The sequence below is a fragment of the Coenobita brevimanus genome, chromosome 74 (genome assembly GCF_032717465.1).
Source record: "Coenobita brevimanus isolate Jiangsu-jjx chromosome 74, ASM3271746v2, whole genome shotgun sequence".
In the NCBI taxonomy this organism is placed as follows: domain Eukaryota; kingdom Metazoa; phylum Arthropoda; class Malacostraca; order Decapoda; family Coenobitidae; genus Coenobita; species Coenobita brevimanus.
The window spans coordinates 20,292,152-20,317,284 of NC_137027.1; the positions used below are offsets into that span (position 1 = coordinate 20,292,152).

Below are 25,133 nucleotides of genomic sequence, written 5' to 3' on the forward strand. Positions count from 1 at the left end.
CTATATCACTGATCTTGACTGACGTTGTTCTTCCTCGCTTCTTGGCCTATTCTATCCTGTTCAGTCTTTCTCTTGCACCAATTTATGGGTTTATATTTTTAGTTTTATACAGTTTGAAGCCCAATTTTGAAATGCTCACCATATCATTAATTTCTGCCATGGATCTAGTTAACACACCATCCACGTTGCTTCTGAAATCTTCCCTTTCTATACGTATTTTGTGTTAGTTTCTTCCATCTTCCCTAAATGTTCCTTCATATTTCTATCGTCTCGATCATTCATTTTGTTATGTGTTCCACGATAGTTTTTCCTTCTTCCTTCTGTGTTCTTCGATAGTCTTCTGGAATCTTTCATCATTCCCATATATATTGCGTTAGTCTCTTTCATCTTCCTTAGATGTTCCTCCATATTTCTTTTGTGTTAATTATCCATGTTCCTTTTGTATTTTTCATTAGTTTCCCCCATCTTTCTTTTGTGTTCCTAGTTAGATTTTTCCTTGCCCAATTTATTTCCCACACTACCATTTGCTGAAGAGAGGGCACAAGGGCTGCAAAACACCTCACTGACCATTTCGGGTGACTGCTGTCACTCATATCTGCATCACCGCCACAGGTGCTATTTACACTCACTCCGACTTTTTTTTCTTCATGGATTGGTCTTATTATTATTTTTTTTGTTCCACAGCCACAGATCGGTATTATTTCATCATATGATTACCCAACTGGTCGGTAGTTTTCGTGGGAGCAGTGGAGAGCAGGAGAAAATATCACACTTATTTGTTTACCTCTCACCTAACTACTGTATATGAGAGACATCTCTCACCAAACATGAATACGGTCCTATACAATGTAAACATACTGTGTGTGTTTATATATATATATATATATATATATATATATATATATATATATATATATATATATATATATATGTGTGTGTGTGTGTGTGTGTGTGTGTGTGTGTGTACATCTATTTATTTATCTATCTATCTATCTGTATCTATCTCTATATATACAGCAGACAGACAGATAAATAAACACATTCAGATCAATTGTTTAGGCTCCTGGACGGGGTCAAATGACAGTTTTGATGTCAGTTGGAATACCTTGTGGGAACACTAAGGGTCAGGCAAGAACGATGTAGTTCGAACTGCAAAACAATCGGTCGAGACAGAGCAAAATGATATATTCATCCCTTTGACCAATTGTAGGGCAAGGATGATACTATCTCTGAGTGCTCCTCCTGGCTACTGTTATTATCACCGACTTATCTGTGTAGAGGGGCATGCCGGTGCAGGTTGAAGGACCCTCATAGAAGTAACATGGTCAGTGGCAGTGACGATGTGTTGACAGATGGGATGGATGTATGAATGATGGATTGATGGATGGATGAATGATGGAAGGACAGATGTATGATTCATGGGTGAATGATGGATAGACGGACAGACAGAAGGTGGATGGACTGACGTTTGATCAATGGATGAATTATGAACAGATTGATGGACATAAAATGGAACGAAGGATGAGAAAATAGTATGATGAATCGGAGATTGATGGATGGGTGAAAGACGCATGGAAGGATGGATGGAAGAATGATGGATGGATGGAAAAATGATGGTTAGATGGATGGATGGAGGAATGATGAATGGAGGAAAGAATAATGGATGGAGGAAAGCTGGATAGATGACTGATGGATAGATGGAAGGATGGGCGAATGATCGATAGATGGAAGGATGGGCGAATGATGGATGAGCGAATGCTGGATGGCTGGATAAGGGAAAAGTGAATGATGGCAATTATGAGTGAATGATGACTAAAATGGAAGTAGAATTGATGCATGTAAGAAAGATAATGAATGAAATATGTACGGACTGATGCAGACAGAGAAATGGATAATGATAATTAATGTCCAGCTCACCGATATAGAAGGGAGTGCTGGTGTCAGAGTGAGGGGCCACCAGAGCAGCAGCAGCATCGTCAGCAGTAGAGATGAGGTGCTGCGGATAGAGGGCGCCCCAGAGTGGATGGCTCGGGGGGTCTCGCCGCCTAACGACAGAAAACAACGTAACGCTAGACGAGTAAAGATAAAAAGTTAAAACAAACCAAGACATCGATCAAATAATAATCATCATCATCATCATCATCATCATCATCATCATCATCATCATTGCAATCATCACCATTTTTACTTAAACCTCTGTGTCCGGTAGACGTACATTTCTTTATTTCACTTATTGTTGCTTCCGGACTCTTTTACTTAGCCAAAGAGAGCAATCTAATACTGAAAGGATTACATTTAGGCAACGTCTGATCTCTCCAGCTGGAAAAAGTCTATCCCAAGCCAAACATATTCGTCTGGAGGTATCAGAAATATAATAAACCACACGGTACTAGAGACAAGGGGTTAAATCATGGGGTGAGATAGGATGAAAATCAACCCCTTCAGCCAGATGACGTATTCTTTTACTTTATTCTTGCTAACATCAGCTGACTGTGCTAAACTTAGGAAATATCACTTGCCCTGGACGCACTAATGAAGGCTGTGTATAACCCTTCTAGTTCCAATATGTCTAAAACTATATATAAAAAAAAAGAAGGGGGGGGGGAGTAAACGTGGGAACAATGAGACAAAAAAGACGTCAAAGCCTAGAAGGGACCAAAATAAGAATAGTAAAGGCTGAGGTTACAGATCTCCACCCTGCCTTCATACTGTGCCGAATTAAAGAAGAAATGGAAACACAGTACTTTAAAGAGGATGGAATTTCTCTATTTTTCAGGAGGCTTGACGAGGATGAGGATTAATGACCACAAATGTACAGTACCAGTCAATTCTTCCTTTAAACATTCTCTCTCTCTCTCTCTCTCTCTCTCTCTCTCTCTCTCAACTTTCAGTATTTCTTTCGTATTACCTAACTTGTGTCATATTTGCCTGTGAACATCCAAGTAGGTCCATAATCTACAAGGAACCACGATTCATCAATACAGTTTTGACTCCTTCAGCAAGAGAGGCTTTGCTTATGTTAAACAGAACAGCCAGAGGGTAGAAGGAAAGAAATACACTATCTTCTGCATGTGTTATACCTAGAGCCATTCTAATCACGTTAACACAGAGCTTCTTTCCAGTATACACAAAACCATTTGAGGGAACACCCATCTTTATTAATTAATCAATTTTTTTTATCTGACAGTACTGAGCCACTCTTGCAGTTTCAATGGGAAGTTGAGGTATCAATGAATTCGATGAGCCTAGGTTATAGGGCAGGAATGAATCTCCTTGGTATCTAGTCAAATCAACCCACCAGTCGGATTATATATGGCATTTAACTGGGATGAAATGGGTTACAGATCTTTTGCCAGTTTGCTACAGAGGCGCTTTAAACATAGTATAACAGAGAACATGTTATCGTACTGAGCAGGACGACCCTTTGGCCTGTATTCACTCTGGGTAAGCAGATTCCGTAGCACCTTTTCCTTAGCGAATTATTTTTGGATATGGGTAGTTCATAATTTTTGTACGTTATTTATGCAGAGTATGGCGCTTTGGAATTATTTACGTTACACATGAGAGGGAAGTGAGGTGTGATAAACAGAATATATTGCTTATGAAAAGGTATTTGAGGGCTTCCTTAACCGACGAGAATACAAACCTTTGACGGCTATGTCCTCTCGTCTGAACAAAATGGCCAGGCGTTAACATGAATACTGTATCATCGTTCTACCATGGCATTAACAGCTGAGGTAAATTACAATGACATCATCCTCACTATCGCGTTACTCACAATTACCAGATACACCAAACGTATGGAAGAATATTTTCCAAGGTGTGGGTAGCGATGTTCCTATACACCATTATTTAACAGCATCGTCCTCATCCTCATCATAATAATAATGCCAATACTAAGAACAACAATAACAATGTCATCATCATCACCACCACCACCATCATCTACCATTATTACAAATATTATTATTATAATTATTATTACTAACATTTATGTAACTTTTATAAACAACTGGTGAAATTCAAGCTGTTCGACTGATAAACAGTAAAACAACAACGGATTCAAAAATTTACACCTGTTATTCCGAGATAACTCTGATGGATTACTGAAGGCCAACACCTCCAGCTCAGAAAGTCTGTGCTAAGATCAACAGAATCGTTTGAACGTTGCAAAAATAAACCATGGAAATCGAAGTCGTAGTGAAGTGGTTAAACCCGCTGGAATTACATCGGTTAGTGGGCTGGGATACTAGACCATATTTACGATCCAGTCCCTATCGCAACCTGTAATTCTTTCTGCGGGAAGAAGTAGACCTGGGGATATTATACACTCTCCTTTCCTTGTTCTTCCTCCACAAGACTGATATAAGCGACGACAGGTTTTCTCTCGTAAGATTTGCGTTTTGCAGGAGGAACAGGAGACATGGTAAGACTTGGGCCTCTCCCTTCTTTGTCTTTCCTGCATTAACCCAAGTTACCACAATAAATGGATCGTGAATAGGCTTGAGCACTCCACCCCTGCTCATGTCCTCTTTCTTTATTCTTGTTGTCTTTATAAATTTTTTTAAATCTCAGGAGACAGTTTTGAATATGGAGAAGTTAGATTAAGCTTGCAGTAGCCTCTCCAGTGCCAGAGTTCTTTCCAACGTTGAGTAAAATCGTGTAGGGGCAGCGAGAATCAAGTAAAAGAATATGTTATCAGAATTAAGAGGTTTAAGTTATGGTACATTTTCGAGACACGATGAGGGAAGTACTGTACATAGCTGGAGAGAGAGAGAGAGAGAGAGAGAGAGAGAGAGAGAGAGAGAGAGAGAGAGAGAGAGAGAGAGAGAGAGAGAGAGAGAGAGAGAGAGAGAGAGAGAGAGAGAGAGAGAGAGAGAGAGAGAGAGAGAGAGAATGTCGCTGTCAAAATGAGTGAGTGTCCAGTATGCAAAATAACACTTACTGGATCATTACCCCCTGGGGGTAGGGGGGTTTCAAGAATACTCCCCCAGTATCCCTGCTTGTCGTACGAGGCGACTGAAAGGGTTGGTGGTGGGTTAGTGCCCCACCCCGTAAAAAGAACTAACTAAAAAAGCAAATAAAGCGCCTCGGACCCGGACGGACCATACGTTGACGACTAAGGAACGGACAAAGGACATTCTGAGGGTAGGAACGTGGAATGTGAGAGGAGTGAATGATGAAGCGAAAGAGAGAGAGATTGTCCAGGTGCTTGAGGATGCAAAAGTGGATATATGTGGATTGACTGAAACTAAATGGAAAGGTGAAAGGATGAGAGAATGGGAATACGGTGTAGGTATATGTGCGGGAGTCAGTGAGAATGAGAGGGCAAGAGAGGGAGTATGTCTGATGATAAGCAAGAAGTGGAAGGAGAATATAAGAGAGTATGGAACAGTGGGTGCAAGGATTGTATGGGTGAGGATGAAAGTAGGTATACAAGCATGGGCGATTGTATGTGTGTATGCTCCAACAGAGGATCGAGTGGCAAGAGTGAAAGATGAGTTTTGGGCGAGAGTAGAAGCATGTATGGACAAGTTTGAGAGGAGCGAGAGAGTGCTGTTGATTGGAGACATGAATGGCAAAGTCGGGAATGTACGAGTGGATGGAGTGGTTGGTCAGTGGGGTGTGCCAGCAGAAGTAGATGGGAATGGTAGTGCTTTGGTGGACATCTGTGCTGGTAAGGGGTTAGCAATAGCCAACACCTACTTTCGTCATAAGATGGTCCACCGGTATACATGGAGAGTAATGAGGAGGATGGATGGTGAACTTGTTGAACGAAAGGCAATGATAGACTACGTGTGTGTGGATGAGCGAATGAGAAGACAAGTGTTGGATGCAAGGGTGTGGAGAGGGTGGGGGAATGGAGTCTCGGACCATCACTTAGTGATGGCCAAGGTAGAGCTGCAAAGAAAGTGGTTGAGGAGGCGAAGGGGAAGACAGGAGGAAACAGCTCCTGTGAGAAGAGTGGAGAAATTGCAAGATAGTGAGAAGAGGACAGAGTATAAGAGCATAGTGGAAGAAAGATTGGGAAGGTATGAGCTAGAGCAGATGGAAGGGGTGGAAGACGTATGTAAGATATTCACGGAAGAGATAAGCGCAGCGTGTGAGGTGGTTTGTGGAGTGAGGAGGAGATGCAAGGGTGTGCAAGGGACAGCATGGTGGAATGATGAGGTGAAACGAGCTGTGGAACAAAAGAAGAAGGCATATGGTGAATGGTTGGCTAGTAGAGGTAGGGGAGAAGATGAGAGAGAGAAGATGAGAGAGAGAAGATGAGAGAGAGAAGAGAGAGGTATATGTGAGCAGGAGAAGGGAGGTTAAGAGACTGGTGAAGGAGAGTAAGAAGAAAGTGGATGAAGAGTTTGGGAGGAATCTGAGTGTGAAATGGAGGGAGAGTAAGAAATTGTTTTGGAAGGAGGTAAAGAAAGTAAGGCAGTGTGAAAGGGGAAATAGTAGGGGAGTGAAAGATAGGAATAATAGATTGTTGGTGGAGAAGAGAGAGAAATTGAGGAGATGGAAGGAGCACTTTGAGGATTTGTTGAATGTAGAGAGTGAGAGCAGTGTGAGTATAAGTGGTTGGGGAATGGCTGGGAGAAGAAGAGATGAGAGGAGGGAGGAAGAGATCAGTAGGTCGGAAGTAGTGGAAGCGATGAAGAAGATTAAGCTGGGAAAGGCCCCAGGAATTGATGGAGTGTGTGGTGAAATGCTTAGGTATGGGGGTGAGATTGTGGAGTGGATATGGAAGTTGTGTAGATTGGCTTGGGAAGAGGGAAGGGTTCCAGAGGACTGGAAATCAGGTATAATTGTTCCTCTGTACAAAGGAAAAGGGGAGAGAGAAGTATGTGGTAACCATAGGGGTATTTGCCTTCTTAGTGTGACTGGTAAAATATATGGTAGAATACTCATTGATAGGGTTAGGTATATGACAGAGGAGCTAGTTGGAGAAGAACAAGGGGGATTTAGGAAGGGAAAAGGGTGTGTAGATCAGATATTTGTTCTAAGATGTTTAGTGGAGAAGTATCTAGAGAAGGGAAGGAAAGTGTACGCTGCCTTCATGGACTTGGAGAAAGCTTATGACAGAATAGATAGGCAAGGTATGTGGAAGGTATTAAGAATATATGGAGTGGAGGGGAAATTGTTGAGTGCTGTGAAGAGTATGTACGAGGGAGCTAGGGCTACGGTGCGAGTGGATGGTGAGCTGAGTGAGTTCTTTGATCTCAATGTGGAACTGAAACAGGGGTGTGTAATGTCTCCATGGCTGTTTAATATATATATGGATGGGGTCGTAAAGGAGGTAGAAGGTAGGGCAGTGGATGTGGGGGTGGCCCTAATGAATGAGGGTGAGATTTGGAAGCTTCCGGTGTTGCTGTTTGCTGATGATACAGTATTGTTGAGTGAAGATGAATGGGAGTTGCAAGGTTTGGTGAATGAATTTGGGACAGTGTGTAGGAGGAGGAAGCTGAAAGTTAATGTAAACAAAAGTAAAGTTATGGTGTTTGAGAGGAATGAAGTCACAGAGTGTGCAGTGAGGTTGGATGGTGAGGATATGGAGAATGTGAGTGCATTCAAGTACTTGGGTAGTGTGATGAGTAAGGATGGAACTTTGGGGGATGAAGTACGTGAAAGGGTACAGCAGGGAAGGAAGGTTGTTGGCACACTGAAAGCAGTGATGAGAAATAGGGAGGTGAGTATGGAAGTTAAGAAGTCTCTGCATGATGGTATTGTGATCCCTGCCCTGACGTATGGAAGCGAGGCGTGGACCTTGCAAGAGGGGAACAAGTCAAGAGTGAGAGCAGTGGAAATGAGTTACTTGAGAGGAGCATGTGGAGTGACATGGAGGGACAGGTTGACGAATGAAGAAGTGAAGGAACGTTGTGGGGTAGATGTGGATGTGGTTGAAAAGATTTGGAGAAATACACTGAGGTGGTTTGGACATGTGGAGAGGATGGAGAGTGAAAGACTGACTAAGAGGGTGTATGTGGGTGAGGTGGAGGGAGGGAGAGGGAGGGGTAGACCGAGGATGAGGTGGAGGGATGGAGTTGAGAGGTATATGAGGGAGGGGGGGGTGAGTTGGGGGGAGGGGAGTCAAATGGTGGGTGACAGAGTGACTTGGTGGCGTTTTGTCTGCGGCCACCCTTTGCGGGATTAGGGCGTCGGGCTATAGATAGATAGTTTATTATTATTATTTTTAAAGCGGCGACAGGGACTCTGGTAACTCCGATAACCAAAACATAAATTTATTCCATTTTGCAAAGCCCTGTATGACACATGACATACATCTGACACACCTGGCACATCTGACATCTGACATACACCTGACACACCTGATTTACACCTTACACACCTGACAAACAACTAACACAGCTGAAACACCTGACACGTCTGACATACACCTGACATACATCTGACACACTTGACATACACCTGACACCCCTGACATGTACCTGACACACCTGACATACACCTGATATACATCTGGCTTACACTTGTCACACCTGACATAAGCATGACATAAACCTGATCCACCTGAAACACCTGGCACACCCACCTGACACATTTGACATACACCTGGCATACACCTGACACGCCTGACACACCTGACATTCGTTTTTCGGTTTTTTAATATTACTGTATTTTTTTGTGCATCAGGCATAGAAATTGTCCGATATACCGAAGAGAAAATGTACATACATTATGATATATGAAAATTAGTAAGATGATGGAGAAAATGTGATGATAATAATGTTAATAAACTACTAGTGTTACGTATGATGATAGTTGATGATGATAACGATACTGGATAACGAGTATAATGATAACGGATGATAATAATGAGAAGTAACGTTACTGATGATAATTATAATAAGTCAGAAATGGTTTCGTTCAGTTAACATAATAACTAAAAACCAACAGCTGATTATGACAGTGGAAAATGAACATGACACTAACGATAATTAATGAGTAGGATAACTGCCACTGATGCTGCAGAACATCATCTCAGGCATACTAGCAGAAGGTAGTGTAATAAGATGGTTCTAATGATGCTTCAACTGATGATATGGGTAGTGATGGCTGATATAACTCTAAACAGTAAATGATAATAATAAGCATACTGACAATGACTTATATACTGTAAATGCTACTACTGATAATACTTAAAATATGAGGAATTTAACTAAGCCGATAAATGACAATGCTGTGGATAACTATGACGGAAAAAAGTGATGACTGTACTAATGATAAGTCCATCTATCCACCATCCAATCCTGTGTTGTCCCACGAGGAACGTAGGAGCCCGGGGCTAGGCAAGTTGGTTCTGACATTTGAGATGAGAGCGACCAGCCTCACTCATCTCGAGTGGCATTACATGAGCAATAATCCCCAACCATCCCTTGGATATAAACCTACACAGGCTCAATCCGACTGGAGCGCCTCAATTACTCACTAAACCACCAGGTGCCATAATTTGGTTATATGGTTACCACCTGGTGTACAGGAAACCATTTGGCTTGCCACTCAGTGTAGAGTCACCCGTAGGCAGAAGGAAGAGGAAAGAATAAAGGAAAGAAAGACAAAAGAGGGAGTGTAAAATCACCCGTGTAGGCAGAAGGAAGAGGAATGAATGAAAGAAACAGAAGAAGAAGGATAAGTAATGGTGGTAATAATGACTTTTACTGTTCATTATAGCAATGGCGACATATGCCTGAAGTAAATGAAAATGATTACTGACGTGGGACTCCAAAATGAGAACATGTAAGTTTAGACGAATGCCAGATTAACCAAGATGTTGTTAATGAGCAAAATAACTAAGTCATATAAAACAGTCAGCCTAGGATCGCTATATAACACAAACACTAACTTTTGTGAACATGTACAGTTGGCAACCTATAAACCTGGGAGGCGTATCAATGTGTAGCAAAGTTCTAACATTTGGTATTCCTGACAATCTTGACATAATTATATATTTGTTGGTGGCACCGACGTAAATGAACGGAGGTGTTTAATATTAGCTGAAATGACCAAGTAACTGTGATGCATGAACGTCGGAAATTGTACCCAGACCTCCGCTTTACAGAGACTATCCAAGGTGCAAGTGACGAACGAGGGGAAGTAATACTCGTAAACCATGGTGACGATAATGAATTATGCCAAGGTAAACAACAAACATGCTTAGACAGCAAACGAATCAGAAGAACAAAGTAACAGGCTTTGATGAATAAAACGGCAAAAAGAAAAGGACCCTTGGGGAAGTGAATGGTGATGGGAAGCCAAGACAAAAGACTTAAACTTCGCTGAAAAAAATAAATAAATAACAGAACAGAGGAAGGAAAAACAAATAAATAAAAAAATAAGTTATACACCAGATTACTCATGTCCTCGATTCATAAAAAAAATCTGTAACAGTTGGACTTGAACAGATGTGGGTTGAAATTTAGGGGAAACAACTCTGGGGAGGCGAGTTCCAAAGAGATGCAGTTCAGGGAATATAAGATTTCTGATAGGCGGAAATTCTGCAGAATGGCAATGTGACATTCCAGTCATGAGCGCTACCAGATGCTAGTGTAGCGCGGGGGAAGGCAGGAAGAGGTGACACAATGGATGCAACTTCGTCTGAGCATTTGCCATAAAAGAATCTGTATAATAATGCAAGGAAGGCAACATTCCTTCTTACCTGTAGGGAAGGTAGTTTATTTGTAATAGGAGGGTTATTAATGATTCCAACAGCTTTGTTCTGAATTCTGTCTAGTTGCTTTAGTGCAACCTCCCCACATCCACTCCACACGGGTGAGCAATAGTCAAGCTGAGAGCGCAAAGGACTCTTATAAACCATAGCTAACTGCTCGTCAGTGAAGAAGCTACGAACTCTGCACAATAATCCAAGTTTCATCATCATCATCATCATCATGATAAGAACAAAATTAATGATAATGATGATAACAATAACAAAATTAATGATGATAATGAGGATAATGATAACAAAAACAAAAATAGTGATGATGATGCAAACAGGAACAAAACTGATGATGATGATGATAACAAGAACAAAATTAATTATGATGATAACAAGAACAAAATTAATGATCATGATGATGATGATAACGAGAACAAAATTAATGATGATGATGATGACGATGATGATGATGATGATTATGATGATGATGATGATAATGATTATGATGATGATGATGATGATGATGAGGAGGAGGAGGATAACAAGAACAAAATCAATGATGATGATGATAATGATGATGATGGTGATGATGATTATAACAACAAATGATGATGATTATAATAAGTGATGATAATAATGATGACGATGATGATGATGATGATGATAACAAGATGCACTCCAAAAGTACACCATCCGCGCCCAACAAATGATCTAAGGGACCAGCATTTGACTTTGCCCAGTGACCTTGACCTCCGACGGATTGGTCTCAAAATCCAATGGCTTCATTCTTGCCTCACCCATAATCTGTCCACTAAGTTTGGTTCATGTAAGACCAAAACTAAGTTGGCTTTGTCAAGTGACCGTGACCCTGACATTTGACCTTTCAGTGTAACCTTCATCTGTGACTGATTGTTCTCAAAATCAATTCTCTTTGCCAATGCCTTAACCTGGACCCTTAAAATGTGGTCTAAAACGAACAGAAAATGAACTGTTTAAGATGACCTTGACTTCTGACCTATTCTCAAAACAACAGGCCACCCCCTTGAATGTTTCATAAGACATGAACCAAGTTTGATCCAAATCAGGCCAAAACATTTATAGTTGTTTTGGTCACATTCAGACACACGGGTTGAACCTCGCCCTGGGACTTTTACCTTTGATTGTTCTCAAGACCGAATCCCTTTACTTTTGCCTTACCCTCAACTCTTCCCCGAGTTTGATCTAAAGTGGATTAGACCTGTTTAAGCTGACTTTGTTAGATGAAATTTCGACCTGGTCCTGTGACCCTGACCTATGACCTATTGTTATAAAAAAGTAAGTTTTATTGAATGGCTGACTCTAAACCCTTCCTTTAAGTTTTGTTACAACTGGAGCAAGACTGTTTATTTTATTCACACACACACACACACACACACACACACACACACACACACACACACACACACACACAACGACCAATACAGAATCCGCTCTCTTCTGGACAGTGCGGGTGTAATAACCAACAAACAAGCCTGGAAGAACAAAATATTCATCACAAGAAGAAGAAAACACAAGACAACTTTACCCTTGAGGACGTGTATGTTGATGCTGGATATCTTAGCGTTGGAGGGTGCACAGGTGTAGTTGCCGGAGTCCTGCGGCCCTACATCTCGCAGGAACAGCACACTAAGACCACCACTGTTCTCCACCTGCACCTGTGGCAAGGAGGGGCAAGTTCTGGTGTACACCCATCTTTGTACATTGTTCTGTCTGCATAATCATACTGTCTTATGGTCATATTCAAAGTGGTACTGGTATGATTAGAATTACACTTGGCCAAGGATCGCACCATTCCACACCGACCCACACTTCCTCACTCCAGCTCCATCACCTATGACTACAGACCATTGCAAAACAGAAGCAAGTGTAATTCTAATTTAGAATGGAGTTTAGTTGATGTCCATCAGATACCAAGAATTTCATACACACAAACGGCCATTACAACACTCATTCCCAATTCTTAACTCTCCAGCATGGGAATAGTTGTTTCTGAAGTGCAGTGGACAGAACATATGCTGAGAAAGAACAGGACACCCTTTTCATCGGTTAAAAGGCCTTACTAATATCTCCTTATCAGCTGAGTAATGTGTAAGAAACGATAATAGTACCATCTATACAAACAATGCGGATGATCAAAAAAGGAACGTGTGTAGTACAGAAAATTTCTCCTTAAGGAAAAGAAGCTCTAAACCATACAAATCTTGCGAGAATAAGGACATCGGCTTGTATTCTCTTCGGGTAAGAAGGCTCCCTAACACCTCTTACTAAGCGATTTATTTTTGGATATGGCTGGTTAATATCCTTTTGGTCGTTATTTATGTAGAGTATGGAGATATTGGAAGAATTTATGCAACACAGAGGAGAATGGTAAGGTGTAATAAAAAAAATAATTCACTAAAGAATAGGTGTAAGGAACCTTTCTCAACCGACGAGAATACCGTCCTTAAACAGTTTCAGCCAGTACATCAACTCTGCATCACACTCCCAAGCGAAAAGCAAATTACAATAGATTTGTATTTTTGACAAACGATTAATCTGTGATGCTGCGGGAACTGTGAAGCTCATTACCAAAGTTGAGTCACTAGTTACGTTTTGCCGATCCTCTCAATGTGCAGTTTGTGCCAGAACTTTGTGGATTTAGTGCCCAGACAACCATGACGACTCCCTGCATGACTTTATAATCCAATAATTGTTAATGTCCCTCCACAACTGAGTGACTTAGGAGAGCGGGTCAAGAACAGTGTGACGGTAGTAAAGGTATATCAAGAAAACACGATCAATGTTGAGGGATTAAAGAAGAGTGTTTCTACTCCCGTCACTACAAAAGGTTTCTAGACTGAATCAAATCAGCTGGTCATCATCATCATCATTATCATCTTTCTATCTATAGCCAGACGCCATAATCCCATAAAGAGTGGTCGTTTGTCTTTGAGTTAATTGTTTTACGGGGAAAGGCACTAATCCCCCGCCGACCCACTTGCTGACACGTAAGGAACACGTATGGGTTGGTTATATGGTTACATCCAGCACTGCAAACGGCTTTCTGGTTTACAGAAATCATTAGGCTTGTCACTCAATGTAAAGCCACATGAAAAGGAAAGCAGAGCAATAAAAAGAGGCAGGAAAGATGGGAGAAATAGGAATAGTGGGGGGAGACACAGAAAAAGAATGTTAAAGATGAAGCAGCACTACATCAGGTGAGTGGATGATGGCCGCCACCATCTACCACCAACCTAATAATAAAAATAAAATAATAATGATGATGATGATGATAATAATAATAATAATAATAATGATAACCATCATCATCATCATCATCATCATCCGGACCTCCTTTCCCATCCTAGGGAGGGTGAGGAGTAGCAATGTTCAGACAGCCCTAATTTGCCCAGTCCAATGGGCCACGCTTCCATTCACTCATCATTCAGTTCCACAGAATCCTGGCTCTATCGGATACGTCAACAACATTCACCACGTTCTGTAGTTTCACATAATCGTATCCGATAGAGTCAATACAGACTCTGCCATGTTAAAAAGGGGTGCCAAAATCCCTGATCATGCACTTCTCCTCACAACATTCATCCAGCCAGCTCGATCTCCTGTCAGTTCCCTAGCCTCACCGACTTCCAAACCTCTCTTCCTCACACATTCATTCACCATATCTCTCCACCTACTCCTTGGCCTACCTCGCCCCCTCCCTCCTTCGAATTTGCTCAGCTATCCCTTTTTCACCATTCTATTGTTATCCATTCTCCCCACATGACCATACCATCTCAGTACACTCTCTTCGATTCTGGTGTCCACCGACTTCCTCACTCCGCATCTTTCACGAATCACATTATTTCGTATCCTATCCACCCTCCGCACTCCACATACATTCCTCAGCAGTCCCATCTCCACTGCTCTTATTCTTGACTTCTCATTTTCATGCCACATCATAGTCTCACACCCATATGTTAAAGTTGGCACTAACACTCCTTCATGTAAGCCTCGTGCACCTGCAACACTCAAGCCTCTGTTTCTTATCAAGGCCTTCATTGCACCAGCTACTTTTCTTCCTTGTGTCACTCTACTTTCAACTTCTTTTGCACATTTTCCTATCACTGTAACCAGATATTAGAACTCTCTCACCAGTTCCAGTCTCTTTCCATTCACTGTTACACTGCACTGGGAGTCACCTTCTCTCTCACTAGGACTTCCGATATCTCTCTTACATTCTCTATAATAATTCTTCCATATTCCTTCCCCACCACACTCAATAAACTTATGCCACGATAATTCTTGCACTCACTTCGCTCGCCTTTATTTTTGTACAGGGGTACAATCACAGCCTTTTTCCACTCTGCAGGCACAGCTTCACTCGTCCATGCCTTCTTACATATCTCCAACAAACACAAAAATAATAATATTAATAACAATAATAATAATAATAATAATAATAATAATAATAATAAACAATAATAATAATAATAATATCATTAATAATAGGTAATAATAATAATAATAATAATAATAATAATAATAATAATAATAATAATAATTAATAATAATAAAATAATAATAATACTAATACCAATAATAATAATAATAATAATAATTTTATTCATTCATTCATCATCTAATCCAGTGTTGCCCCAAGAGAAGCGTAGGAGCCCGGGGCTTGGCAAGTAGGTCCTGACATTTAAGATGGGAGTGACCAGCCTCACTAATCCCTGAGTGGCATTACGTGAGCAATAAATCCCAACCATCCCTTGGATATAAACCTGCACCGGCCCAATCCGATTGGAACGCCTTAATTTCCCACTAAACCACCAGGCGCCATAACTTGGTTATATGGTTACCGCCCAGCGTAGTAAATGGTTTCCTGGCGTACAGGAAACCACTTGGCTTGTCACTTAGTGTAGAGTCACCTGTCGACAGAAGGAGGAGGGAAGAATGAAGGAATAGGAGACAGAAGAGGAAGTATGGAAAAAGGGAAGAGAGGAAAGAGCACAGCACACGAGAGCAGCACTACATCGAATGGGTGGATTGTAAGCGCCCCAACCAACCACTGAATAATAATAATAATAATAATAATAATAAAATAATAATAAAATAATAACAATAATAATAAAAAAAATAATAATAATAATAAAAATAATAATAATAATAATAATAAGGGATGTTTTTTATTGCAGGGATAAATAAAGACTGTTTCTATAATAATACTAATGATAATAGTAGTAGTAATAACTAATAATAATAATAATAATAATAATAATAATGAAGGATGTTCTTTATAGCAGGGATAACTAAAGACTGTTTCTAGCCTTCTTCTCAGTAATCTGCATTGGCTATAAGTGTCGGGAGGAGGCAAGATTGAAACAGAAAAGATGTCATCGTACTGTGTTGAAAAACCTGACACAGTATAAACACACACACACACACACACACACACACACACACACACACACACACACACACACACACACACACACACACACACACACACACACACACACACACACACACACACACACACACACACACATACATACAAACACACACACACACACACACACACACACACACACACACACACACACACACACACACACACACACACACACACACACACACACACACACACACACACACACACACACACACACACACACACACACACACACACACACACACACACACACACACACACACACACACACACACACACACACACACACACACACACACACACACACACACACACACACACACACACACACACACACACACACACACACACACACACACACACACACACACACACACACACACACACACACACACACACACACACACACACACACACACACACACACACACACACACACACACACACACACACACACACACACACACACACACACACACACACACACACACACACACACACACACACACACACACACACACACACACACACACACACACACACACACACACACACACACACACACACATACATACAAACACACATCATTCGTAAAAAAATCAAAGTTGTTAGCAATTAACCAACGCGCGTGCAGACACTTTTAAGGCCTGTGGACTGACCGGGAGTTAAGCCGCTTGTGTTTCTGCTGACACACTGGCTGGATACTAATTTTTCTTTCCTTACCTTTCTCATTTTTTTTTTTTTTTTCGTTGTCTTGTTGACTCGATTCAGAAACTAATCTGTTTCCAACATAAATTTTGCTTGTTGTGTGTGGGCTTTGCTGTCATTTTACTTCAGCAGACGATTTCTGATTAATGTTATTTTTGGAATCTCCAGACGATTCAGATCAAATTAGAGGGGGCCATTTTGAAACGAAAAAGTTAAATATAGTTTTAATTTACCTACTCACTGGCAAAGAACCTTCCAAAGCTCAACAAGAGTCGAAATTTGGCAGGAGCAAAAAATGGTTTAAGTTGTTCTTCGAACCCCCAGATGATTTTATGCAAATTAACGGAGATTTCTTGAACTGCGAGGGTTAGATGCATTCTCCATTCGACCATCAACCGCTAACTAACCTTCTTAAGATAGATTAAATCACCCTAACCTAAGAAGAATGAACTCGTGCTCATTCACTTCAACTAGGCAAATATTTTATTTCTTTAGCGGCAGAATGAAATGATATAAGCTTACAGTTCTAATCCCTTTCCACAGCACTTCTTCGTGACTAACGCCATGTTCACGTTTAAGGCCCTCTCCCACTTCGGCGTAAATAGGCACGATGAAGCCACGATGAAAATCGTGGCTGAAGTCGGTGATGTGTCGACGATTCTGACCAAGAATCGTGGTGTCGGCGTAATACCGGCGACACCAGTACGACAAAACGCCGAAACCTCGGCGGAGTATACATTATAACTGGCGACTAGTAGCCGACATATCGCTGATATGCCGGCGTAATGCACAAGCATTGTTCTAAATTCAAATTTTAACGGTTTTTTTTTATGGCGACTCAATGGCGATAAAGGTACAACGGCGGCGTGCTGTCGACGATGTATCGTCGATGTGTCGGCGAATGCATCGCACGCACCTCGCAGACAAAACGGCGAGGCCATCGCAGGTGCCTCGCCGTCATCGGCGTATTTAAGGCGATTAATCGACGGTTCATCCGCGAAATGTCGGCGATATATCACCGACATTCATAAGATGAAATATTACTGTCGCACAACCCGGTACATATCGTACGGTTTACGTAGGCTATGTCGTATTAACCTCACCGATGCATCGCCGATACATTGCCGACGCTTCGCCGTATGACCGTATGACATCTCAACGTTTTTTTTCACCGCCGATGCCTCGCCGATGTCGGCGATCATACGCGGTTTATACGCAGGTTAATCGTCGACGTCGCCGTGGCGCCGCCTTGTTGTTTACGACTAATCTGCGAAATTTTACAAAATCGTGGAGGGCCACGACAAATTTCCACCTCGTGCGACGTATCGGCGCCATGCCACGAATGGACAAGATTTTGATGACGAATACCCACGATTAGGGATTTTTGACACATCGTGACTTTATCTTCCACACTTTCGCCGAAGTGGGAGAGGGCCTTTAAGCTTTTTCTATGGCTCAGCATTCAAGATGTAAAGAGGACAAATTTACACTTCGTTAAAGTGAAGACAGTATAAAGACAGCCGTCACCTACTGAAAGGGTTAAAACTTACATCGCGGACAGATTTTTAACGGAATTTATAGGACACACAGAAATTTATACCGTATTCGATAAGCCTGCATCCCACATTAAGGAGTGCATTTAGCCTTTATAGAGGTAGGTCAGAATCAGTCTTCATCTGCTTCAGATTTTGCAAAAAAGAAAAAAAAAGGTCCTCCCTCTTCGCAATATTAAACATACTCGCTTAAAGATCGCCTTCAGCGACCTCCGCTCGATATCAAACAACAAACCAACAGAAATCGGATCATTATAGTATAGATTATACTATACCATTTTACTATAAAATTGTTGGAGCATAAGGAAGGACGAAGGAATGGCGAGAGAGTGATAACACAACAAACACGTCACTCTTCTCTCTTTTCATGCTGGTAATTTCAAACCCGGACCAAGGACGAATGCATCCCCTCCACCCTAAACAAAGGGCCAGAAATGAATCATAACTCGGGAACAGGCAGCTTGATTGTCCTGGAAATTGTTTCATTCTTCAAGTTGAAGCATTTTAATGGCACCTTGCCCCAATAAAAATCTGTGCTACATGCACCGTTTTTGCTATGTTACAATAACAAACCAACAAACATACAGATATTGAATCATTATAATACAGATGATCGTCAGGGACATATTCTCAACACCTTCAGTGCGATGACTTTTTATTTTATTGTATCTTATTTCATTTTTTTAATACGTGTACATATCCAGGAGCGGCTCTGTCCGTCTGTCTTTCACTAACCATTATCGAAAGCGAAGTGCCACCTCCCACAGACTTTAGCGACTTCAGCAATGCCACGCCACACGACACCACACCATACAAAATCACCTACCCACACCACACATATCAAGGACAGTGACCGAAGCACCCCGAAGCTCCCGCATCAAGCATTTGTTAATTTTTATTCTTGTTGTCCCCAGGTACTTATATTCAGCTTAGGAGAGACTTCGAACAGGGATGGTCAAATACAGTCTTCAAAAACTTCACTATTCTATACGTTCGTTTTCGGTGCAGTTATCTGGGAAAAGGAAGTTCCCTAACACCCCTTCTATAGCGAATTATTTTGCTTATTACACCTTGCCGTCCTCGTCTGCCTTACTTCATTCTAATATCATCATACTCTACATAAATACCATACAAAACGATATTAGCCAGCTGTATCTAAACATAAATCGGTAGGGGATAGGTGTTAGGGAGCTTCCTTAACAGCCGAGAAGACGAAATCCACGTGGCACTGCAGGCTTAGTTGCTCCTCCTCTTACGCCATTAGTTAGCTTGGCACAAAACATTCTCTTGTGGGTTATTTACATCCCTTTAATATCCACATAATTTACAATAATAACAGACAGAGGGATACGGATGTGGAAAGTACACAATAAATCACAAACCAAGATTTGTCACGAAACTTCCACACTGAGAATACGACTCTCGTTTCGGTCGTTTCTGCCAACACACTTCCTCTTCTTGTCCGGCTCTCACCTGAGTCTGTCGTTGTCATCTACAAACTCACCAGCTCTGTCCTAATTTCACGCCACTGCCTCTTTTTCATCAACACACTCGTTAACCACAAAAATTTACTCTATTTGTTCCCTTTAGGCTACATACATACTGCCTTGGTCCATATCGCACTTAGTTCATTCGTTTTCTGCTTTACACTGGATTACACATTGTATCACTCTTTATAACTTTCTAGAGGTAGATGCTCATTTCCCCCGTCCATTCCTTACACAGTTCTGTCGTTTTTGGATATGTAATCGCTGTGTTCGTTAAACTGTCACTTCATTAGATCGTTTTAGACACTATTTGACCGTTTTCGTCCACAGATTCTTCATTTCTTCCCTCATTTCAGTTCGTCGTTTTCTGGCTAAACACTCTTTAACCCTGTCCACATCTCACACAGATCGGCCGTTTTTGAGTCCTGTATTAAACCTCTCTCATCAGCCTGCCACGCTAACAATACGAGTACGCCGAGACTATAACTTTTCGCATTCAAACTGGACCCGTATTAACACTTCGCAGTACCTCTTCCACTGCGACTTCACATATCACATCTAAACATTCTCTTCAGTGTTATTCATGCCTTTTCATTCTGACATTTTTTGCATCAATAATATACAAGTGGAGAATACGAGCCTTGCCCTTAAAACAAAGCAATAACTTATAAAAAAAAAAAAAAATGCGTAACATAGTCTTTTGCCTCATGGAACTCCAAACCCACTGGTTAATGGATTCGCCTTTTTTAATTCGAGGGCCTTCATTCAATTTCTTCCTCGATTCTTACGGGATCAGGAAAGTATTATAGAGATAGCAAGAGTCTTATTACCAACCCAATCATCCAGGTAGATATCATATACCTGTCCTCTTTTACATGTATTTCTGAACTAATTGGCTATGGGGTATTGAGTTCTAATGGTACTGTGTGGGTAGTGGTTCCGGTACGGTGCTAACTTCTTTATTACACTCCTCTGCTTAGAGACTGTTTCATTCAACTTGGGAAGGACCTCTCGCAATGAATAGGTTAATGAAAGCAATACCTAACCCCTACTGTTTGGAAAACCACTCTTAAGCTGAGTATAAATGTTCGCAGATCCCACAAATAATGTATAAAATGGGTAATTACATGTCTAATAAGGAGTGGTGAGTGAATAGTAGCTAGTGACAGTAAGAAAGGAATGTACTCAGCATGGAAGATAGAATGCAATGAATGTGAGTTGAAAGTTGGTCTGTGTGTGTGTGTGTGTGTGTGTGTGTGTGTGTGTGTGTGTGTGTGTGTGTGTGTGTGTGTGTGTGTGTGTGTGTGTGTGTGTGTGTGTGTGTGTGTGTGTGTGTGTGTGTGTGTGTGTGTGTGTGTGTGTGTGTGTGTGTGTGTGTGTGTGTGTGTGTGTGTGTGTGTGTGTGTGTGTGTGTGTGTGTGTGTGTGTGTGTGTGTGTGTGTGTGTGTGTGTGTGTGTGTGTGTGTGTGTGTGTGTGTGTGTGTGTGTGTGTGTGTGTGTGTGTGTGTGTGTGTGTGTGTGTGTGTGTGTGTGTGTGTGTGTGTGTGTGTGTGTGTGTGTGTGTGTGTGTGTGTGTGTGTGTGTGTGTGTGTGTGTGTGTGTGTGTGTGTGTGTGTGTGTGTGTGTGTGTGTGTGTGTGTGTGTGTGTGTGTGTGTGTGTGTGTGTGTGTGTGTGTGTGTGTGTGTGTGTGTGTGTGTGTGTGTGTGTGTGTGTGTGTGTGTGTGTGTGTGTGTGTGTGTGTGTGTGTGTGTGTGTGTGTGTGTGTGTGTGTGTGTGTGTGTGTGTGTGTGTGTGTGTGTGTGTGTGTGTGTGTGTGTGTGTGTGTGTGTGTGTGTGTGTGTGTGTGTGTGTGTGTGTGTGTGTGTGTGTGTGTGTGTGTGTGTGTGTACTGTCCCTATGAGTAAAATTCATAATAGTATCTGTGTCTGAAGGAACTTTGGATAAGACCCCCAGTGAATAAGCAAATATGACCTCTCATAATTTATACTTCCTTCTGCAAAATGAACTTACACTATGTTAAGGATGATCTGTAGTTGAAGGAAGTGAGTGTAGCCTCTAAACCACCCGACCTTTCAAGCACCAGAAACACAAACCAACCCACCACTCAACCACACGACCCTCCTTACCCCCCTGGTGGAGTGGTAGTTGATCATTTGGTCGTCGTGGTACCAGAAGACGTAGTTTGGGGGCTGTGTGTTGTCTCTCAGTACACACACCAGCCGCAGCGACGACCCCATTGTCATGTACTTCTCAGGGCCTCCCAGGATCTCAGACGTCGCCTCTGTTGGGTGGAGTCAGGCCTGGTTAATCAGGCTTAGGTAAAAAAAAGTATCGTCTGATAAATGTACAACAGACAGACGGACAGATCTATCTATCTGTATGTGTGTAGGTGTTTTTAGGAAGCTAAGTCTTGCCTTTGTGGAGTGTCTAGTAGATGCAGTGAACAACTCTAGTTAAGCATGGTTTTCAGGTTTGGTTAAGCAAGATTAGGTTAGGTCAAGAGTAGAAGGGGTGAATGAAGGTTAGATATGGCTAAACTAGATTACACTGCAACAGAGGAATGAAAAGATAAATATAATCAGTTTTTTGGTCGTTCTCATCAACTTGACTCACTAACGTCAGCTCAAGATGCAAAAAGCTGTTACACATGACGCTTCATGTGGTCACATTTTTCACTGCCATATTTCATCCACTCACCCACTCAACATCTCGTACCGCTGCAACAAGCACTACCACGCCACTCATTGCCACATCCAACACTGTCATAATTTTCACATATCTTTCACTGACACACACACACACACACACACACACACACACACACACACACACAAACTTCTCCTGTCCCGTACTGCATAGCCTCTACTGAGCTTCCTGTTTAGATGAATTAAGAAAAGCAATCATTCCACTGCGTCCCATGAAAGAGGCGTAGGAACTGACCGAGGACTCGGAGCGTTGCGAAGAGGCTGATTGGCGGGTGTGACGGCACCTGGCACTCGTAAACACCATCATCCCTCACCTGGACGTACCTGATGTGCAGCTGCCAATCCTGTGGAGGGAAAGAAGGGAGTGTTGAAGCCAGAATCACCACAACACAGTGATCTTACTTAACCTACAACCTAAGACTTTCTTCCCAACACACACACACACACACACACACACACACACACACACACACACACACACACACAACTATAGCACCTCGTCTTACTAAAGGCTGGCGATAAATATTTGAAAGATGGTGAAATATACAGAGACTGTTGAAGGAAATACTACTACTACTACTACTACTACTACTACTACTACTAATCACTATCATTACAACTACCATTACCATCATCCTAGTCCTCTCCTCACTATCAAATCGGGAAGGGTGGATTCAGAAACAGGAATAATAAAACAAACAGATAAAAAGACATAAGTTGACTGACGAACACAGAAGGGATATCTTTGTACAGTATATGAGTGAGATGGTGGGGGAGAGAGGGAGGAGGAGACCGAGGATGAGATGGAGGGACTGGGTAGAGTGGTATAATGATAAGTGTTGTGAGCCTGAGATGGGTAGCTTGATGACCGAGGATAGGAGGACATGGAGGCGATTTGTCTGTGACCACAAGTTCCGTAATTAAGGTTTCAGGCTATAAACAGAGACAGACAATGGATACATAGATGGGTAGATAGACAGATAGATAGACAGACTTTGTTGGGATAAAACCAAAACCAAAATTGACAGTAGGCAACCACTGACCATATTTGGATATCCAGGTTGTAAATATGTCATTTGAGGAGAAGGGAGGCGAGGTGAAAGGGAGCAGAGTTAATGAAAGCGGAGAAACAGAAACATGAAAGTCGGTGGAGATGTAAGTAGAAGATGACAGACAAGTAGATGCATAAACGTGAGTGGTGCTGATATGAAATTAAGAAAAGGGAGAAAGTAGAAAAGTAAATATATAAATAGAACACATGACAATAGAGAACATTACCTAATTAAAATACATGACGGATCAGCACCCATGATGACCTACGTAGCCAGTCGTTACAATACGCCTAAATGATTTTTGTAGAGCCAGACGAATTATTCCATTGTTGTCTTTTTTTTTTTTTTTGCATATGGGCATAATAGGTGGGCAGGGAGACAAAAGAAATAGTATACAGACTGGCACATAACACGACACCGGAGCTCCGCACTGTAATGTTATACCGAAAAATACACTTCTTTCTTTCGTGCTCTGAATGTGTGTCAACATAGCCAGTATTTGTAAATGTTTAGTTATGGTGCTTGATAGACATCCAAATTTACGTTCTTATTACCTCCGCCAAGGAGGTTATGTTTTCACCCCTGTCCGTTTGTTTGTTTGTTTGTTCGTTGGTTTGTGAGCAAGATTACACAAAAACTACAAGACGGATTTCCACGAAACTTGGTAGAAGAATGGGCCTTGGACCAGAATAGACTCCAATAAATTTTGGTGCGGATCCAGGTGGATTAAAAGGAACTGCATGTTGGGCCTTGGCGGAGCTATGCGCTCTACCGAGTGCCATTCTAGTTTTCTTTGTTTTTGGATCCAACTTCACTTCATCTTATGGGTGGAAATTAGAAATGAAAAGATGATAATAATGATGATGATGATGATGATGATGTAGATGATGATGATGATGATGTAGAAGAAAAAAGGTTGAAAAATGTAATGCTTATGTGTCACCAACCTTTTCATTAACTGGAATGCGACCACCGTAGTAAATGTGTAATGTGTTAGTGACGAAATAAATATATACAGTATGTATAATGCTTATGCGCAGTACATTTGTAAGCCAAAGATTCTACTCGCCTCACCACTGTCTTGAGAAAGTTGCACCAGGATTTCACACAGACAAAAGACCTTTCATCCAGTGATCAGGTGGCTGTTTGAGGGTTTGATAGACTGCAGTACAATAATCTCCATTTATAAGTACTACCGGGGTGATGCGTTGGGGTCTTATAAGTATGTGGCACCAGTATACATGCTTGAGTCTTACACCTAAAGCGGTCTGACTGATGTAATGGGGCTGAGCCTACACAGTAGACGTGAGACATAAATAAATATACCAGCGTCACAGAGCACTTCCAGCACACCACCCCCTGCATTACTTATAAGTCAAAGCGGTTGTTCTTCAATGACACTTCTCTGCAGACTGTGGCAATGGAAGGTGCGCATGCAGTACTTTTTATGTGGCAGCAATTTGAAGCAAAACAAGAGTATTAGAT

The 25,133-nt window shown here is 41.6% G+C and overlaps 1 protein-coding gene across 1 annotated transcript in view; it reads right to left on the reverse strand.

Moving 5' to 3' along the window:
* Nucleotides 1–1,223: 1,223 nt before the first annotated feature.
* The window catches only part of LOC145407798 (igLON family member 5-like), a 113,204-nt gene continuing 89,294 nt past the window's right edge, over nucleotides 1,224–25,133 (reverse strand). Inside the window, exons 4-8 of the mRNA XM_080278661.1 lie at nucleotides 22,832–22,940; nucleotides 22,018–22,172; nucleotides 12,234–12,363; nucleotides 1,918–2,045; nucleotides 1,224–1,307 (exon numbers count right to left, since the gene is read on the reverse strand). Of these exons, the coding sequence (XP_080134787.1) occupies nucleotides 1,224–1,307; nucleotides 1,918–2,045; nucleotides 12,234–12,363; nucleotides 22,018–22,172; nucleotides 22,832–22,940 (606 nt within the window). The remainder of the gene's footprint in view (nucleotides 1,308–1,917; nucleotides 2,046–12,233; nucleotides 12,364–22,017; nucleotides 22,173–22,831; nucleotides 22,941–25,133) is intronic.